The sequence below is a fragment of the Lampris incognitus genome, chromosome 4, assembly GCF_029633865.1.
Source record: "Lampris incognitus isolate fLamInc1 chromosome 4, fLamInc1.hap2, whole genome shotgun sequence".
NCBI lineage: Eukaryota > Metazoa > Chordata > Actinopteri > Lampriformes > Lampridae > Lampris > Lampris incognitus.
In genome coordinates this window covers 3485098-3504181 of record NC_079214.1, presented here as the reverse complement: position 1 = coordinate 3504181, position 19084 = coordinate 3485098, and the positions used below count along the sequence as shown (strand labels likewise).

The 19084-nt window shown below is 48.3% G+C and overlaps 1 protein-coding gene and 1 non-coding gene across 2 annotated transcripts; both read right to left on the bottom strand.

Annotated features, from left to right (window-relative positions):
• Nucleotides 1-13027: 13027 nt before the first annotated feature.
• rpl13 (ribosomal protein L13) lies at nt 13028-18064 on the bottom strand. Its single transcript, XM_056278541.1, has 6 exons — nt 18032-18064; nt 17476-17593; nt 16412-16553; nt 15458-15631; nt 13509-13565; nt 13028-13236 (listed from the first exon to the last, which is right to left on the bottom strand). The coding sequence occupies exons 2-6, from the start codon at nt 17577-17579 to the stop codon at nt 13078-13080; spliced, it is 636 nt and encodes a 211-aa protein (XP_056134516.1). The 5' UTR covers nt 17580-17593; nt 18032-18064; the 3' UTR covers nt 13028-13077.
• LOC130112176 (small nucleolar RNA MBII-202) lies at nt 13734-13815 on the bottom strand. Its single transcript, XR_008810207.1, has one exon. It is a non-coding gene; the product is annotated as a small nucleolar RNA MBII-202 (small nucleolar RNA).
• Nucleotides 18065-19084: the final 1020 nt, after the last annotated feature.

The window sequence follows — 19084 nt, the reverse complement described above, 5'->3', positions numbered from 1 at the left end:
TCATCTACATTAGTCTGTGCAGCCTGGAAGCAAATACACGTTTCAACACATTTCAACACCACGGACAGAGCCCACTGTCCAAGACTTTCTTCCTTCCTTCCATCCATCCATCCATCCATCCATCCATCCATCCATCCTTCCATCCATCCATCCATCCATCCATCCATCCATCCATCCATCCATCCATCCATCCATCCTTCCTTCCATCCATCCATCCATCCTTCCATCCATCCATCCTTCCATCCATCCATCCTTCCATCCATCCCTCCATCCATCCATCCTTCCATCCATCCATCCATCCATCCATCCATCCCTCCATCCATCCATCCTTCCATCCATCCATCCTTCCATCCATCCCTCCATCCATCCATCCATCCATCCATCCTTCCATCATCCATCCATCCATCCTTCCACCCATCCATCCATCCATCCATCCATCCATCCATCCATCCATCCTTCCATCCATCCATCCTTCCATCCATCCCCTCCATCCATCCATCCATCCATCCATCCATCCATCCATCCATCCTTCCATCCATCCATCCATCCATCCATCCATCCATCCATCCATCCATCCTTCCTTCCATCCATCCATCCATCCTTCCTTCTATCCATCCATCCATCCATCCATCCATCCTTCCTTCCATCCATCCATCCATCCTTCCATCCATCCATCCATCCCTCCATCCATCCATCCATCAGGCTCTCTTGATAAAGGATATCTCGTACATTAAAACGCGCTTTAAATGAAGTGAACGTGCGGAGATGAAAATGTGACTATGATAAAAGAAGAGAACAGACGAAACGAATGAAAATAACAAACCTTAATAAAACAAAGTGAATAGAATAAAGTGAGGAAGCTCCAGCAGAATACTTAACTGACCTGTGTATATTGTCTATTAAGCCGGACTTGTAGTGGGGGGGTGGGGGGGGTCCGGCTAAAGCGGCAGCTCCTCATACGGAATCAGGAATCAAGTGACCCGTCTGCCTCGCGCCACGCGCGCGGCGCGGCGCGAGGAGGGGTGGTGGTGGTGGGATGGATCATGCATGATGGGACAAAGCTTCAGTTGAACGCTGCGCTGAGTGACAATTCCCCCCAAGTTAACGTGGCCGGTCCGCGGACGGTCCTAACAGACACCCCGTCGCGGTTCGTCCTCATCCAGCCGTTCACACATATCACACCGCGGCGAACCCGCTGCTGCTCATCAGCAAACAAACGAGAAGAAAAAGAAAGACTAATAAGTAGCCTGAAGTTCAACCAAGAGCCTCCGCCTACCTGTAGAGGTTCCCTCCCGGTGAGCGGACGCCTTTAGTCCTCCGCTGGAGCGCACTAGTTGGGTTTCCGAAACTACACTGATGGAGAGATCGGAGCGAGTCGACGCGGACGGACGCCTCTCCGTGATGTGGAGCCTGGCCGAGCGGAGAGAGTCGATTATTTTGAACTCCTTCAGAGAGCGTCGCAACGAAAACTAGGAGGGTGCTGTCCAGTTGGCGGCTGGCCTGGCCAGTACGGGGCGCTGGGGCGCCGCCCCCTTCACACATCAAGAGATGAAAATCTACTCAAACATGTTCAATATAATGTGGTTGTATGATGCAAATAATGATGAAATAAAAGGGCTGTCAGTCTGTGAGCGCCTGTCAGCAGCATTAAATATTGGTTCAAATGGTGTTTGGTTGGTTTCTGTCTGAATACCTATACTTCCTGTCTGAATACATATACTTCCTGTCTGAATACATATACTTCCTGTCTGAATACACATACTTCCTGGGTGAGGGGCCCTGGCCAAACCTTACCTTATATAAGCCCTCAAACTTGTGGCAAGCAGGTGACCTGAGGCTGCTGTCTGATTGGTTTCTTCAGATTTTCCAGGGGGCGCAGTTCCGTGCGCCCCAGACACTCCCACTTTTATTGGCAGTGGATTGGTATTGTTTTAATGTTTTTTGATCTAATGTGATTGGACAATTCTCGTCGCTGTCAATCATGTTCACACCCACCACCGCGTCTCGTCTCGACTGTCAATCATCCACCGTCTACAAACCCCGATGAAATCTATAGGCTACTCACAGGTGCTCAACTCCAGGCCTCGAGGGCCGCAGTGTCTGCAGGTATTTGTTCCAACCATGCACTACACCGCCTGATTTAACTAATTCCTTTCCTCCCTTGGCCCAAGAGGTGAGCTAATTAGTTAAATCAGGTGATGTAGTGCATGGTTGGAACAAATACCCGCAGACACTGCAGCCCTCGAGGCCTGGAGTTGGGCACCCCTGGCATTGTCCTTCTTACTAACTCTGTGACTGTGTGGCCATTAAAGCAGCTGTCAGGTGTGCTGCACCAAGCTAAATTGCGCCCCCCCCCAAATGGGGGGGGGGCAACACCAGCCTCCACTGGTGTTGTCCCTTTAGAAATATGTCAATGGCTTGGAAAAATAAAATAAATCAAACATCTATAGTCAGTACAAAGAACAGCACTGAAATCTAAAAATCTGAGTCCTATTTAGATCTATTTTTCACTGTCTGAAGTATATTCTCAAGGAAGAACATATAATGCACTTTAAAAAAAATCATAAATACTTTGTCAAAACTCAAAGAATATGTCTTAGTTACTTGTTAATAGCGCATGGCTCTGGCAAAAAAAATATTAAGATTTCAAACACATTTAAGGGCCTGTGAGACGGTTATATTAAATGTCATATTACCATTCTCGGTTTTTGTCTCAGTTTTCTTGTTTGCAGTGGTGATGGACAGGTTGATGGACGAGATCAGGCAGGAGTCTCCATGGACGCTGATGTTTATGGATGACATTGTGGTCTGTAATGAGAGTAGGGTGCAGGTGGAGGAGAGCCTGGAGAGGTGGAGGTATGCACTGGAGAGATGAGGAATGAAAGTCAGTAGAAGCAAGACGGAATACCTATGTGTGAATGAGAGGGAGGACAGTGGAATGGTGAGGATGCAAGGAGTGGAGGTGACAAAGGTGGATGAGTTTAAATACTTGGGGTCAACTGTCCAGAGTAATGGGGAGTGCAGGAGAGAGGTGAAGAAGAGAGTGCAGGCAGGGTGGAGTGGGTGGAGAAGAGTGTCAGGAGTGATGTGTGACAGAAGGGTACCAGCAAGAGTTAAAGGGAAGGTTTACAAGATGGTAGTGAGACCAGCTATGTTATATGGTTTGGAGACAGTGGCACTGATGAAAAGACAGGAGGTGGAGCTGGAGGTGGCAGAGATGAAGATGATAAGATTTTCATTGGGAGTGATGAAGAAGGACAGGATTAGGAACGAGTATATTAGAGGGACAGCTCAGGTTGGACGGTTTGGAGACAAAGCAAGAGAGACAAGATGGAGATGGTTTGGACATGTGTGGAGGAGAGATGCTGGGTATACTGGGAGAAGGATGCTGAATATGGAGCTGCCAGGGAAGAGGAGAAGAGGAAGGCCAAAGAGGAGGTTTATGGATGTGGTGAGGGAGGACATGCAGGTGAGGAAGATGCAGAGGACAGGAAGAGATGGAAACGGATGATCCACTGTGGCGCCCCCTAACGGGAGCAGCCGGAAGTAACAGTAGTAACAGTAGTAGTAGTAGCAGCAGCAGTAGCACTAATAGTAGTAGTAGCACTAGTAGTAGTAGTACTAGTAGTAGCAGCAGTAGTAGTAGTAGTAGCGGTAGCACTAGTAGTAGCAGTAGTAGCACTAGTAGTACCAGCACTAGTAGTAGCAGTAGTAGTAGTAGTAGTAGTAGCAGTAGCAGTAGAAGTAGTAGTAGTAGTAGTAGCAGTAGCAGTAGAAGTAGTAGTAGTAGCAGCAGCAGTAGTAGTAGTAGTAGTAGCACTAGTAGTAGCACTAGTAGTAGTAGTAGTAGTAGTAGCAGTAGATTTCTATTCTCACTTTCACATAATCAAGTAGTGCAGACTATGTCGTCATCTACATAACACGAGGTTTGTCCATGCTATTGCCAGCCACTTGGTTCTAACAGCCAGATTTTCCTCCAATATCGCTGAGAGGAATACGCCCCAAAGCATTACTGGTGTAGTACCATCTGCTGGCCAGAGGGGGCAGCTGTTTTAACAGGTGATCAAGGGGTTTCTGTGCATCAATTCAGAATAGCCTATGATTTAACCGTCATTTTAACTTATTTAGATTAAAATGTAAAGATGATACACATCTTATGGTGGAACAGCTCAGCCAAGCTGAAGTCATGAGGTGCTTACTGAATATCAGGAGTCAGGAGAACTTGTGTACATGAAATGAAACGACATGCCGTCCCCCCAGCCCACAGCAGCACAACACAAAGACAACAACACACCCACCCACTACAACAACACACCCACCCACTACAACAACACACCCACCCAGTACAACAACACACCCACCCACTACAACAACACACCCAACCACTACAACAACACACCCAACCACTACAACAACACACCCACCCAGTACAACAACACACCCACCCACTACAACAACACACCCACCACTACAACAACACACCCAACCACTACAACAACACACCCACCCAGTACAACAACACACCCACCCACTACAACAACACACCCACCACTACAACAACACACCCACCCACTACAACAACACACCCACCCACTACAACAACACACCCAACCACTACAACAACACACCCACCCACTACAACAACACACCCACCCACTACAACAACACACCCACCCACTACAACAACACACCCACCCACTACAACAACACACCCACCCACTACAAGAACGCACCCAACCACTACAACAACACACCCAGCCACTACAACAACACACCCACCCACTACAACAACACACCCAACCACTACAACAACACACCCACCCACTACAACAACACACCCACCCAGTACAACAACACACCCACCCACTACAACAACACACCCACCCAGTACAACAACACACCCAACCACTACAACAACACACCCAACCACTACAACAACACACCCACCCACTACAACAACACACCCACCACTACAACAACACACCCAACCACTACAACAACACACCCACCCACTACAACAACACACCCAGCCACTACACTAACACACCCAACCACTACAACAACACACCCAACCACTACAACAACACACCCACCCACTACAACAACACACCCACCCACTACACTAACACAAATCCAAACTAAACAACAAATCACTGTCTAAGGGAAGGACCACCAGCCAGGATGACTGTCGGAACTTCCGGTCTGCATGGGCTAGCAGTTAGCTTAGCCTGCCCCGCTCTCCCAGCTCTCCCAGCGGATCCAGCGCTCCTAGCGCTCCCGGCCAGCAAACGAAGACAAAACTTACACGCAGACAAAGCGTGGACGGTCCTGGCTCAGGCCGCCGCAACGCGAATTCTCGCAGCCATCTTCCCTCACCGGAAGCGGAACATCATACATCACATATCAGGTGAACGTCAACATACTGTAGCGAATTCGGGGGACAACGCAACCACAGGAACTGCCGCGGCCGGGAAGCGAACCTGTATCGCCCGCACCGCAGCTAACCGCTCGACTAAAGGGTCAGACCCGCCAGCCAGCGGCCAGCGTGTCTTCTTATCCGTGCACGTAACACTACCCCCCTCCTTCGGGAAGCGCGGCCCCGCGCTTAAGCAGATCGGCTCCTTCACGCCTCAGAGCGCATGCGCTTCCGATGGCCTTACGGTCGCTCCATCCCACTTCTGACACCAATGTAGCGAATTCGGGGGACAACGCAACCACAGGAGCTGGATTTGTGCGTGGATAAGTAGACACGCTGGCCGCTGGCTGGCGGGTCGGTCCGCTTAGTCGAGCGGTCAGCGATGTCTCCCGCAGTGCGGGCGATGCGGGTTCTCTTCCCATCCGCGGCACTTCCTGCGGTTCCTTGTTCCCCGAATTCGCTACAATATTTCGGATGAAATTAATTAAGTTGAAAATTTTCTGCATTTTCAAACACTTTACACCCCCGTCAACAGTGGGCTACCCAAACCCGTTTCCTGGAACTCGGACGTGGCTTGAGACTCAGAGGAGCCGTTTGCATGTCACCTGTTGCGGCTGTTTCAGACACATGAGACGAGTGGGGACTGGGACGTCCCAACGTCCATTCGAGAAGAGCAGGTCGGTTCTGAACCGCTCAGAACCCCCTGAGAATCTCAGTCTTCACATAAGAGACCAACTGGTTCACATGTGTCACCTCCGTGTTGTGTATTTGCCCTGGGCTGAGAGAAGGCTATTTATTCATAGCGCCATCCTCAGCTGAGCCTAATCAGCTGGCTTGTCCTTAAACCAGTGATGAGGAGGAGCCCAAGAGGCTCGAACAGCACTTCACCGCCCGGCAACGGAGCTGAAGTAGGTAGAAGCTGAAATGGAAGCTGAAATAGAGGCTGAAATAGAGGCTGAAATGGAAGCTGAAGTAGGTAGAAGCTGAAATAGAGGCTGAAATGGAAGCTGAAATAGAAGCTGAAGCAGAAGCTGAAATAGAGGCTGAAATGGAAGCTGAAGCAGAAGCTGAAATAGAGGCTGAAATAGAGGCTGAAATGGAAGCTGAAGTAGGTAGAAGCTGAAATAGAGGCTGAAATGGAAGCTGAAGTAGATAGAAGCTGAAATAGAGGCTGAAATGGAAGCTGAAGTAGGTAGAAGCTGAAATAGAGGCTGAAATGGAAGCTGAAGTAGGTAGAAGCTGAAATAGAGGCTGAAATGGAAGCTGAAGTAGGTAGAAGCTGAAATAGACAGATCCTCCGGTGACAACACATCGCAACCAAACCTCTACCCATGTGGGAGCTCCTATAGGAGCAATATAGGCCCGACAGCTGAGGGTCTGGCCTCTGCTCTCTCTCTCCCTCTTCCTCTCTCTCTCTCTCTCTCTCTCCCTCTTCTTCTCTCTCTCTCTCCTTCCCTCTTCCTCTCTCTCTCTCTCTCTCTCTCTCTCTCTCTCTCTCCCTCTTCCTCTATCTCTCTCTCCTTCCCTCTTCCTCTCTCTCCCTCTTCTTCTCTCTCTCTCCTTCCCTCTTCCTCTCTCTCCCTCTTCCTCTCTCTTCCTCTCTCTCCCTCTTCTTCTCTCTCTCTCTCCTTCCCTCTTCCTCTCTCTCCTTCTTCTCTCTCTCTCTCCTTCCCTCTTCCTCTCTCTCTCTCTTCCTCTCTCTCCCTCTTCCTCTCTCTTCCTCTCTCTCCCTCTTCCTCTCTCTCCCTCTTCCTCTCTCTCCCTCTTCTTCTCTCTCCCTCTTCCTCTCTCTCCCTCTTCTTCTCTCTCTTCCTCTCTCTCCCTCTTCCTCTCTCTCCCTCTTCCTCTCTCTCCCTCTTCTTCTCTCTCCCTCTTCCTCTCTCTCCCTCTTCCTCTCTCTTCCTCTCTCTCCCTCTTCCTCTCTCTCCCTCTTCTTCTCTCTCTCTCTCTCTCTCTCCTTCCCTCTTCCTCTCTCTCCCTCTTCCTCTCTCTCCCTCTTCCTCTCTCTTCCTCTCTCTCCCTCTTCCTCTCTCTCCCTCTTCCTCTCTCTCCCTCTTCTCTCTCTCTCTCCTTCCCTTTTCCTTTCTCTCCCTCTTTCAAATTCAAATTCAGATTCAGATGGCTTTACTGACATGACATAACGATGTACGTACATATTGCCAAAGCAAGTGTTTAAACATCGAAAAAGCTAAACATTAATTGGGAAACATTCTCTCTCTCTCTCTCTCTCTCTCTCTCTCTCTCTCTCTCTCTCTCTCTCTCTCTCTCTCTCTCTCTCTCTCTCTCTCTCTCTCTCTCTCTCTCTCTCTCTCTCTGCCACACACACACACACACACACACACATGTTTCGTGTGGTCGGTCCAGAGTTATGGCTGTCGGCTCAGAGCAGCATGAGTCATGCAGGTGTGCAGCCGTTTGACTGATGCCAACATGTAGTTATACAACATATTGTCTTTACATAATGTTTTAACTGTCCACCCACAGTCACATTATTTCTATGAATGTGTCTGTGGACGTTGCGTAACATTTATAGATCACACTTCTACAATGAAGCATTTTGAGCCACGACAGTAAAAGCACAACAGGCACCAGGCGAGGATGTGAGGATCATAACCTGCTCTGACAACTGGAGAGGATAACTGCCTGATGAAAAATATGAAAGGAAAAAAAAAGAAGTGAGTCCATCCTACCGTCTTTGTCTGTGGTAAACAGTGGTTGAACGATCACATATATGGAACCTGGTACTGAATGGAATAAATAGAATAAAGATTGTTTTATTGAACTGACGGTCGTGTGTGTTGAAGCCAGAGAGCTCACTGGGTTTGACGTATGGATGCTGTTCTATCTGGGAGTGGTTCTATCTGGATGCTGTTCTATCTGGGAGTGGTTCTATCTGGATGCTGTTCTATCTGGGTGTGGTTCTGTCTGAATGTGGTTCTATCTGGACGTGGTTCTATCTGGGTGTAGTTCTATCTGGACGTGGTTCTATCTGGATGCTGTTCTATCTGGGAGTGGTTCTATCTGGATGCTGTTCTATCTGGGTGTGGTTCTGTCTGAATGTGGTTCTATCTGGATGCTGTTCTATCTGGGTGTGGTTCTATCTGGATGCTGTTCAATCTGGATGTGGTTCTATCTGGACGTGGTTCTATCTGGGTGTAGTTCTATCTGGACGTGGTTCTATCTGGATGCTGTTCTAGCTGGATGTGGTTCTAGCTGGATGTGGTTCTAGCTGGGTGTAGTTCTATCTGGACGTGGTTCTATCTGGGTGTAGTTCTATCTGGATGTGGTTCTATCTGGATGCTGTTCTATCTGGGAGTGGTTCTATCTGGATGCTGTTCTATCTGGGTGTGGTTCTGTCTGAATGTGGTTCTATCTGGATGCTGTTCTATCTGGGTGTGGTTCTATCTGGATGCTGTTCAATCTGGATGTGGTTCTATCTGGACGTGGTTCTATCTGGGTGTAGTTCTATCTGGACGTGGTTCTATCTGGATGCTGTTCTAGCTGGATGTGGTTCTAGCTGGATGTGGTTCTAGCTGGGTGTAGTTCTATCTGGACGTGGTTCTATCTGGGTGTAGTTCTATCTGGACGTGGTTCTATCTGGATGCTGTTCTAGCTGGATGTGGTTCTAGCTGGGTGTAGTTCTATCTGGACGTGGTTCTATCTGGATGTGGTTTTATCTGGATGTGGTTCTATCTGCTGGTGTGGTTCTATCTGCTGGTGTGGTTCTAGCTGGATGTGGTTCTATCTGCTGGTGTGGTTCTAGCTGGGTGTGGTTCTATCTGCTGGTGAAGCTCTTCTACCAGCTTGTCCTGTCATATCTGCTGTTAGAGACAACAGCTCCCCTTCCTTCACACTCCACACTACCTGCCCTCTTCTTCCTCATCGGGCTGCCGTGATGAAGATGGAAAGTCCCACCTGACAGCGACCGTCCACTGGTGCGGTCAGGAGTCAGGTGTTTGTGGCCCGGCTGTTGTGGTAAATATGCCGCATGTCACACAGGTCACCAGTTTCCATGCCAATCTTCCCGACTGTGTCCATTGACCAGTGAAATCTTAATCTCTTTTTTAATTTATTGATCATCTATTTGAGCCACAAATTCTTGACTCTTGTGGTGGACGTGTGGCGAGGATTTCATTTAGGAAGCTCGCCGTTACTTTTTAATGTTGTGCTTCCTTCGCTGAAACAAGACGGCGGCAGAAACGCCGGTCAGTCCAACCGGATGACAACATTTGGCTTCATCCTCTTTAGTGATTTGCTGTGCTGAGCTGAGCGCCGTCTCGTTTACGAAAGGCTGCATCGGCTTCCCTTCGAAGGGATGCAGAGAAGGCTCCGGGCTCGCTCGGTATGGGTGGCTCCACATGACCTCTGTTGACCCCAAGTAGGAGACATGTCACCTGGCAGGACATCCCCCGCCTTCACATCCCCCCATCCAGAGGCCTGTCACCTTCTCTTTGCGGCACCTCCTCCGCCTCCATCCTCCACCGCACACCTCCACGCTGCGGTGGGCTCAGGGAGGCCCTGTGGGCCCGGCAGACGGCTCCCACGACTTCTTGGTCAGCATGGACGGCTGTGTGCACGTTTCACGTCAAGTCTTCCTCTGTGGTGCTCGGCTCACCATTAAGGGGGGTGGGGGAAGCTCCTCCAGCTCCTGGTTTGAGTTGAGGTATCTCTGTCCTCCTGACCAACACGCAGGCCTTTTAGAAGAGCCTCCTCGTACGTCACCCGCGTTAAACCTTGTCTTCACATCAACATCCCATAACGGTGAGCAGTCACTCAGCCTGGGTTTCAGAAAACCGCTCTGGTTAATGGACGTTCTCTCTCCAGTTTCCAGCTCTCACCTCCTTCACCTCGGTGACCTACAAATGCCACGGAGAGGTCAATCAATCAATCAATCAATCAATCAATCAATCAACCAATCAATCAACCAATCAGTCAAGTTGTATTTTATATAGCGCTTTTCCAGCTGCAACAGCCACTCAAAGCGCTTTACGTTTCTGGTCAAATCTGAATGATTGACAGATGCCGTTGTCTTCTCCATTTTATAAGTGTCCATTGTAATTTCCATCCATGGGTTCAAAGTTGGGCTCTCCTGTGACGACCATTTCCCGGTAAGAGTCTTTTCCCGGCCACCAGCAGTATATTCATTAGATATTTATCTCCTTTCAACCATTCTTGGGGTATATCCCCAGAGTATCTTGCCTTACTGTCGAGGAGTATTTCACACTTCAACACGTCTTGTGTAGGGCATTGTGTATCGCTCTCCAACAGCCTTTGATAACGGGGCCATCCCAGAACACATGGTGGTGGTCTGCATTCTGGTTTCCACAGTTTCTCCAGGAAACAGGGAGGTTACTGTCATCGTGTGATCATCAGTTTAATTAGTGGTGAAATTACTTGAATTTGGTTTGATATTGGCAACCAACAACTGTGAGGCACAACCAATAGGAAGCCGAGGGCATGTGGCATGTGGGAGCATTCCCTGCCAAAGAGGACGTAGAGGACTGGTGTCCCTCAGGCCGCCCAGCCCCTGCAGGACCCAGATGAAACTCTACTGGATAGAACTGTGTTCGCCTGCCTGGCTGCAGAAGCATGGCTGGGTTTACAGGCTGGTGAAAGATCTTCAGTATTAGCAGGTTGAATGATGTCCAGTACACCATGAGAGTCGAACATGTGTGGAGGTTGCAGGTTCTCCCCGTGTCTGGGTGGGTTTCCTCCGGGGGCTCCGGTTTCCTCCCACAGTCCAAAGACACGGAGGTCAGGTGACTCAGCCGTACTAACTTGTCCCTAGGTGGGAATGTGTGTGTGTGTGTGTGTGTGTGTGTGTGTGTGTGTGTGTGTGTGTGTGTGTGTGTGTGTGTGTGTGTGTGTGTGCGTGTGATGGCCTGTGTGCGGCCTGTCCAGGGTGTCTCCCCGTCTGCCACCCAGTGACTGCTGGGATAGGCTCCAGCGTCCCCGCCACCCGGAGAGCAGGGTGAGTGGTTGGGATGGTGGATGGATGGATGACTTGTCGTGTATTTTACACCAGTCGGTGATTTCACATCTCTGATAGAACTGAACACGTCCAAATCTTCATCACAACCCCGATACCCACCTTTCAAAACACTTAGGGCCAAACATCTTCCCTCGTGCTCACGCCAAGTGTTGGATGAGAGCTCCATTCCACCAGAGCCGGTTTCACTGACAGGAGGCTCCTATCACCGGACCTGGCTTGTCTCCTGTACACCTATCTGTCCCACTTTCTTGTGACTCTGGTGTGTCTAAATGGCAGATTGTGGACTGTAGCTTGTCTTCCATGTGTAGTGCAGGACAGCAAAACCCAGACTTGGCTCTCTTTGGGAGAGACGTGGCTCTGTGCGACAGGGCCAGATGAGCTGCATAGAGAGACGCTCGTGAGGGCAGTGGACTAAACCACTCTGCCCCTTTTGGAAGGGGTGAGAGGGGCCTCCGAGAGCCTCAACCCATGTGTTGAGCCAGTTTCAACTGAAGTTATGACACTAGTTAGTTAGAAATACAAATTCGCAAACCAAAAGAAACTTTTAAGTCCAGCCCCCCCCCCCCGCCTCCCTTCTGGACCCTGGTAGCCCCCCCACCCCCCGCCTCCCTTCTGGACCCTGGTAGCCCCCCCCCCCCCACTACCATCTTCTAGAAGTTTTTGGTCCTCATTATTTAATGACCTGCGGTGGAAGAAAGCATGGACAGACAGTGTGTGATCAATAACACGTTTAAGGGAGCGTCTCTCAAGATGTTGCCCAGGCCGTATCCAGTAAAGCTGTGCTGCTGTTGGGAAGAGTCCCACTGCACACTGATGAGCAGTGCGATGGTCGTGGACTAGAAACAGAGTGTGTTACCCATCTGTCCTTCCTGTGCATGCACACTAGAAGGTTCTGGATGGATGCAGCCAGCTTTCTAAAGGAGACTCGGGATGACCACAGAAAGAGACATGTCTGATGTAGTGCTGCTACTAGGCGGGTTTAACATGCTGCATGTAACACAAACTCTGGCATAGTGAAATGTCGTCTTTTTGTTTCCTATCGTCTCTCTGTACCGCTGTATGTGTTCAGTAGAGTGGGGGGGGGGCACACTGCACGTGATCAAAACGCCGGTTGAGTCCTCCCTCTCATCTACATACCCATCATATAACTCGTCACGGTACACTGACTTGTGGCGCCCCCTGCTGTTGCCGCACCTCCTGTTCATGCAGCTTCACTTCAAGTGTCCATGAAATTCAACCCGGCACTAACATGAAGGACATTCCTGAGATTTTTAAAAATTCTGACTCCTGACCCCTCCCCCCCCACTGGGCCTGCAGAGACCAGGTTGTATTTCAGTACAGCATCAGAAGAGTGGTTTCCAGCTCTCCCCAGCTGAAGCTGCGTAACTGGCTGTAAGAGACGTTTCTTCCGACCCCCTGCAGGTCTGAAGTGTTGGGACTGTTAAGGCTGAGCCGACGCTGTCCACAACACACCCAGCTTCACTCTGCAACGCACAAACCACCTGTGGTTTCCCGCCACTCCCCCGAATCCTCGTATGCTACACAACTCTACCGCTGGAGGTCTCGTGCCCGTCCAGGGACCCTGAACATCATAACATCTTGAAATCACGACACCCATAAAAGATCTTTTTAAACTTTATTTTGCAAAGTTCCAGAGCAACTAACATTTTTATTTCTTCTTCTCCACATCCTGCTCGGCGGCCTCCTTCGCCCTCTTGGCACGGATGCCAAAGAGACGGGCGTTGGCACGGGCCATACGCAGACTGGCAAACGCCTTGAAGTTCTTCTCATCCTCCGAGATCACCCGGGCCTTCTCCTTCTTGTGCACCTGCAGCAGGAACAAGGAACAACGCTGGTCAGGCCAATGCAAACCGTACGAGGGTCGGTCCTTCGCTATTTCACATTTCTATTGTGTAAATGGTGACGAGTCACTCAATATGAGGTGAAAAAGCATTTAATGAGACATGTGTAAGTAAGTTACGACCTTTCTTTTAGGGTACAGAACCATTGTTAAATTATCTGATGTATATTTACTTCCTGCACGGCTAAAGCCAGCTAAAAGAATCAAGTCATAGCACACCATGTGACCAGGCCACTTACAGTTTTGATGGGCATGACGGGACCAGTGAGCTGAGTGGCCATCTTCAGTTCCTCCTCCTGGGGATGAGACACAGGAAGTTAAGGCTTATCATATACCACCCTGTTAAACTGTGCAGCCTGGAAAAGCCTCCCAGAGGACTACGTGGGCATCAAATGACAAGTCCAGGAGCATTCAACTGCCATTAAAGGTGTCCCGCAGTTCAGCCGGACGATTCGGGGACGTTCACTGAGGCCGAGCAGTCATCAGACACAAAAGGGTTCAATGGAATCATCACAGAAGTACAGCGATTCCGGAGAATTGTCATCACTTGACTGCAGTTGTGGAAAAATTAAAGGCAAAAAAATGAAGCGAGGTTTTTATCGCAAAGGAAAAAAAAAAAATACTAGCGAGGTTTTTATCACTAAGGAAATAATAGCAAGCACTTTCAAGTTGTTTTGAAATATATGTGAACAAGAATATTAACAGTTTAAGAACCCCCCCCCCCAATACATTTTGACTATTCCTTATTAGGGCTGGTTTCTGAATGTTACCACAAAATTCCTCACATATCATCTTTTAAATTAGCCATGGTTATGTCCAAATGTTACGCACATTTTAAAACTTGAAAATGAAAATGCAGATAAGGAACATTTTAAGAAAGGATGCATACACAAAATTGGAGAAACTTAAGAAATTTCCCTTCCACCCTATTGGTCTATATCACTGGCAAATGTTTTCCAGCCTCAAGCAGAGGTTTTACACCTGAACCACAGGTCAATGTAATGAACTACCTGACAGAACAGAAAACCAACAGTACTGCTGGCACCTAAGGACCTGATTGAGAACCACTAGTTTTGCAGAACTTGCCATCTAGAATACGGATACGGAATTATTTCCTCTGAAGTCGGTGGTAACATTCCTAGAGATCAAGTCTAGCACTGATGTCGGGTCAGATCATCCCAATGTTGTGCTGCACCTTGAATCTATCTACTACTACTTTCAGCTGCTCCCGTTAGGGGGCGCCACAGCGGATCATCCGTTTCCATCTCTCCCTGTCCTCTGCATCTTCCTCTGTCACACCAGCCACCTGCATGTCCTCCCTCACCACATCCAGAAACCTCCTCTTTGGCCTTCCTCTTCTCCTCTTCCCTGGCAGCTCCATATTCAGCATCCTTCTCCCAATATACTCAGCATCTCTCCTCCACACATGTCCAAGCCATCTCAATCTTGCCTCTCTTGCTTCGTCTCCAAACTGTCCAACCTGAGCTGTCCCTCTAATATAATCGTTCCTAATCCTGTCCTTCTTCATCACTCCCAGTGAAAATCCTAGCATCTTCAACTCTGCCACCTCCAGCTCCGCCTCCTGTCTTTTCGTCAGTGCCACTGTCTCCAAACCATATAACACTGCACCTTGAATCTATACATGGCCAAAAACAATATCAAGCTGCTCCTTTAATCAAAGATTTCATCAGCCCAAACATGCATATCAGTACCCAGAATATTCTACCATTCCACCCATTCTGACAAGAAAACGTCAATGTTGAGCCTGTTTTTATACCTGGACAAGCACCTTCATCACGAACAGAAGACTCAGACCTGTGCTGAGGGACCTATACAACTTGAAAATATACAGCTCAGTTGTTGATCTGGAGATTCTAAACTAGAGTTTAGATTTATGCACATTACCATTCACTGAGCAATGGTAATGTCAACCCAGTACAAGTACCCGACCTTAATACATGACAGCAGTCCCTCAGACAACTTTCCTGATCATTAAAATGTTTTCTAAACATCAAAAATAACAGCGGTGTGGGGCCCTGGGCAGGGGTGGTCAGTCATTACTCAACAAAACAAAATGAAAATTTTCACGTTGACACTTCTGAAGCCAATACTTGGCTTTAAAATGCAGATTATACATTTTAAAATCAGCAGAAGCCTCTTGATCTAAATGGATGAACATGAAACTCACAGTGCTGTCGCCCTTCTTGGGGGCAGAAGCCTTCCTGGGGAAGAGGATGAGTTTGGAGCGGTACTCCTTCAGACGCTGCACGTTGGCCTGCAGAGACTCTGTGGATCTGTTACGGCGCCGGGGGTCGACAGCGATGCCAATGGTGCGGGCTGTCTTTTTGTGAATGCCAGCGGCCTGCAGGGGAAAGTCCATGAAGAGAATGAAAAGCAGTCCACAATACAATCGACCAACACCTGGCTTGTTCTCATCTCTGGAAAAGAGGACATTTTTGTGCCCCTTCGGTGCTGCTTTAAACATGTGGTGTGTCTGAACAGACTTCCAGACTGATGTCTGAAACAAAGCCATACATTTCAGTTAGCCACTCAATTACGTGGGCAGTTAATCGAATAACATAAGATTTACTTTGAAAACAGGCAGCCACCAGATAAAGGATTTCATCGTGGAAGTACAGAGATTCTGGAGAATTTGTCATCATCCGACTACTTTTATATGAAACTATATATGTTTATTTGCTTTGAATGGCGTGTTAGCTGAACAGACTACACTCATTATGGAAAAGAATTCACATCAAACTTTTTGACACTTGCCTGAAAGAACATCACATCGTTTGACTTTACCCTTACGATACTAATAGTTCATTCAATATTAGACATCTAAATCCACCCAGGAGCACCAACTTGTACACTTCTTAAACTATAGCTGAAACTCAAGACATGAACAGTAGTTCTAATTTCTCAAACACTGACACATGGACTTTTGTGACTTGACAGATAGTGCTCCAGCCCAACAATATCCATCCTCACATCCCAAACATTTCTTTTAGCTTCATTTACAGATTTGTTACAGAGGGGAACTTCACAGCCAGACCTCAGGATAACCCGGGTTCATATGAACATATCTTGCCTCATCAAAAACAAATCCATACATTAACAAGAGTGACATTGTTTTCTTTACCTTAAGCTCCTCCAGTGTAAAGCCACGTCCGGCACGAACCTTGGTGTGGTACCTGACTGTGGGACACCTGACCTGTGGCCTCAGTGGTCCGGCGACAGGACGTGGAGCAATGCTGCGGGCCTTGGCCTGACGGGCCTTTCTCCTGTAAAAAAGTTATTTTTGGCCAAAAAAAAAACAAACAAACAAAAATTGAGTTTCTCCAGGCATGGGGCTGGGAACAATTTTCTCCCATTTGCATCAGTATCCATACTGCACATGAATTCACTGTGTTCCTGACAGATCATATCAATGTATGCTACTATCTGAATTCTTCACATTTGAGACTCCAGCAGTTGTTCAAACAATCAGAATCACATCTCTATGCGAATGCAAGTACAGAGCCAAACTCAATTTGCCCCAGACTGATGTGTCACTTAAGAGCCTTCGGGACCAGTGAGTTACGATGACGATATAGTCATCTCTGCCATGTAGACTGGATGCTTCAAAAGACTTAAGGTATAGATGTGAGCCAACATTGACTGGGATACTAAGTTGCAAGTGTGTATTGTAGCTATTGTTACTACCCATCCATCCATTATCCAAACTGCCCATCCTGCTCTCAGGGTCGCAGGGATGATGGAGCCCATCCCAGCAGTCATTGGGCAGCAGGCGGGGAGACACCCTGGACAGGCCGCCAGGCCATCACAGGAGTCCATTGTTATAACTCACTATTTATTTTTATTGATATACTTTATTGATCCCCGTAGGGGAATTACGCTCTGCATTTAACCATCCTAGCTGTGTAGCTAGGAGCAGTGGGCAGCCGCCGTGCAGCACCCGGAGACCAACTCCAGTTCTTCTTGCCATGCCTTGGTTGGGGGCACAGACACGAGTATTAACCCCAACATGCGTCTTTTTGACATCTTTTCTTTATTTATGTTACTGATACTACTGCAGATACTTGCTCTTCTACGGTGCTAAAAAAAACCCAACCCCAAAACACACCCCACAATGCTAATATAGTTTCTATAGCTCCATCCATCTATATGTCAGTCTGTCTAATATCTGGTGTGCACTGGCCTCACCTGCGGGTCTTCCTTGCTGGCTGATTGAACCAGGTGCGAACCCTCTTCTGCCAGTCTTTGTGGAAGTGAGGGTTCAGAATCATTCCATTCCGGCTGGGGGCCATGGTTGCCTACTTCCCTGCAGTAGCACAACAGCACAGTTAAGAGACATGCCACCAAGTGCCAACGTAGCTAACCCGCTAGCTAACCGGCTAGCTAAGCAGCTTCTGAAGAGAGCAGACTCGGCAGCAGACTAGAACTTGAGAGTTTGGAGAAGGAGTAACGTGACCTGCCGTTATTCTTACCGTTTCGGCTCAAACACTAAAGGAGAGGAACCACAGAACGGCTGACGAGCGCAGCGCCGTCAGCCAGCACGGCAGCGCTACCGCGACAGTCACGGACACAGTTTTAACCGTAACACAACCACAATATGCAGTTATTTGTGACAATACTGACGGTATATCAACGATGACCAAACACGCTACCGCAGCTCAGCGCCAAAACTCACACACGGCCACACACATCGAAGGATTGGAGCAGATTTTATTAAGAATATGTGGAGGTTATTCAGACTCACCGTCTGGAGCGGAAGATGGCCGAAAAGAAAAAGGAAGTGGACGCGCGGTGCATTGTGGGATATACCAGAGCCGGCCAATGGTGGGACACCCGAACGCGCCAGTCAAAGATGACACGAGGAAGCGAAATGGAAACCCACGCGGCGCGGAAGCGCTCACGAGGCGGACTGGAGACTCGCGTGCGGGAGTCTGTTTGACTTGCCGCAGTCGGAGCGAATAAACTCTACTCACGCGCACCAGTCAATCAATCAATCAATCAATCAATCAATCAATCAATCAATCACTCACTGATCAGTCTGCTCACGTCATAAAGCCCGCGTCTACAGACGCTTCTTCTAAGCCAAAGCGACATCATGTAGGCGGCAGGTCGTCCTCTCGTCTTCTTCGGGTGATTCTTCGGTAGTAGCGCGCTTTCCCTTTTTTTCAGTGTCAGAAACATAAAATACACAGAACAGTAAAACCAACAACAAGCAAACAGATACACAACGCCAGGCTGACACAATTATTACAATGGAGGGGTGCAGTAGTACTAGTAGTAGTAGTGGTAGTAGTAGTAGTAGTAGAAGTAGTAGTAGTAGTAGTAGAAGTAGTCGTAGCAGTGGTAGTAGTAGTAGTAGTGGTAGTAGTGGTAGTAGTAGTGGTGGTGGTAGTAGTAGCGGTAGTAGTAGTAGTAGTAGTAGTAGTAGTGGTAGTAGTAGTGGTGGTAGTAGTAGTAGTAGTAGTAGTAGTAGTGTAGTAGTAGCAGTGGTAGTAGTAGTAGTAGTGGTAGTAGTAGTAGTAGTGGTAGTAGTGGTAGTAGTAGTAGTAGTGGTAGTAGTGGTACTAGTAGTAGTAGTAGTAGTGGTAGTAGTGGTAGTAGTAGTAGTAGTAGTAGTAGTGGTAGTAGTAGTAGTGGTAGTAGTGGTAGTAGTAGTGGTAGTAGTAGTAGTGGTAGTAGTGGTAGTAGTAGTAGTGGTAGTAGTGGTAGTAGTGGTAGTACTAGTGGTAGTAGTGGTAGTAGTAGTAGTGGTAGTAGTGGTAGTAGTAGTGGTAGTAGTAGTAGTAGTAGTAGTGGT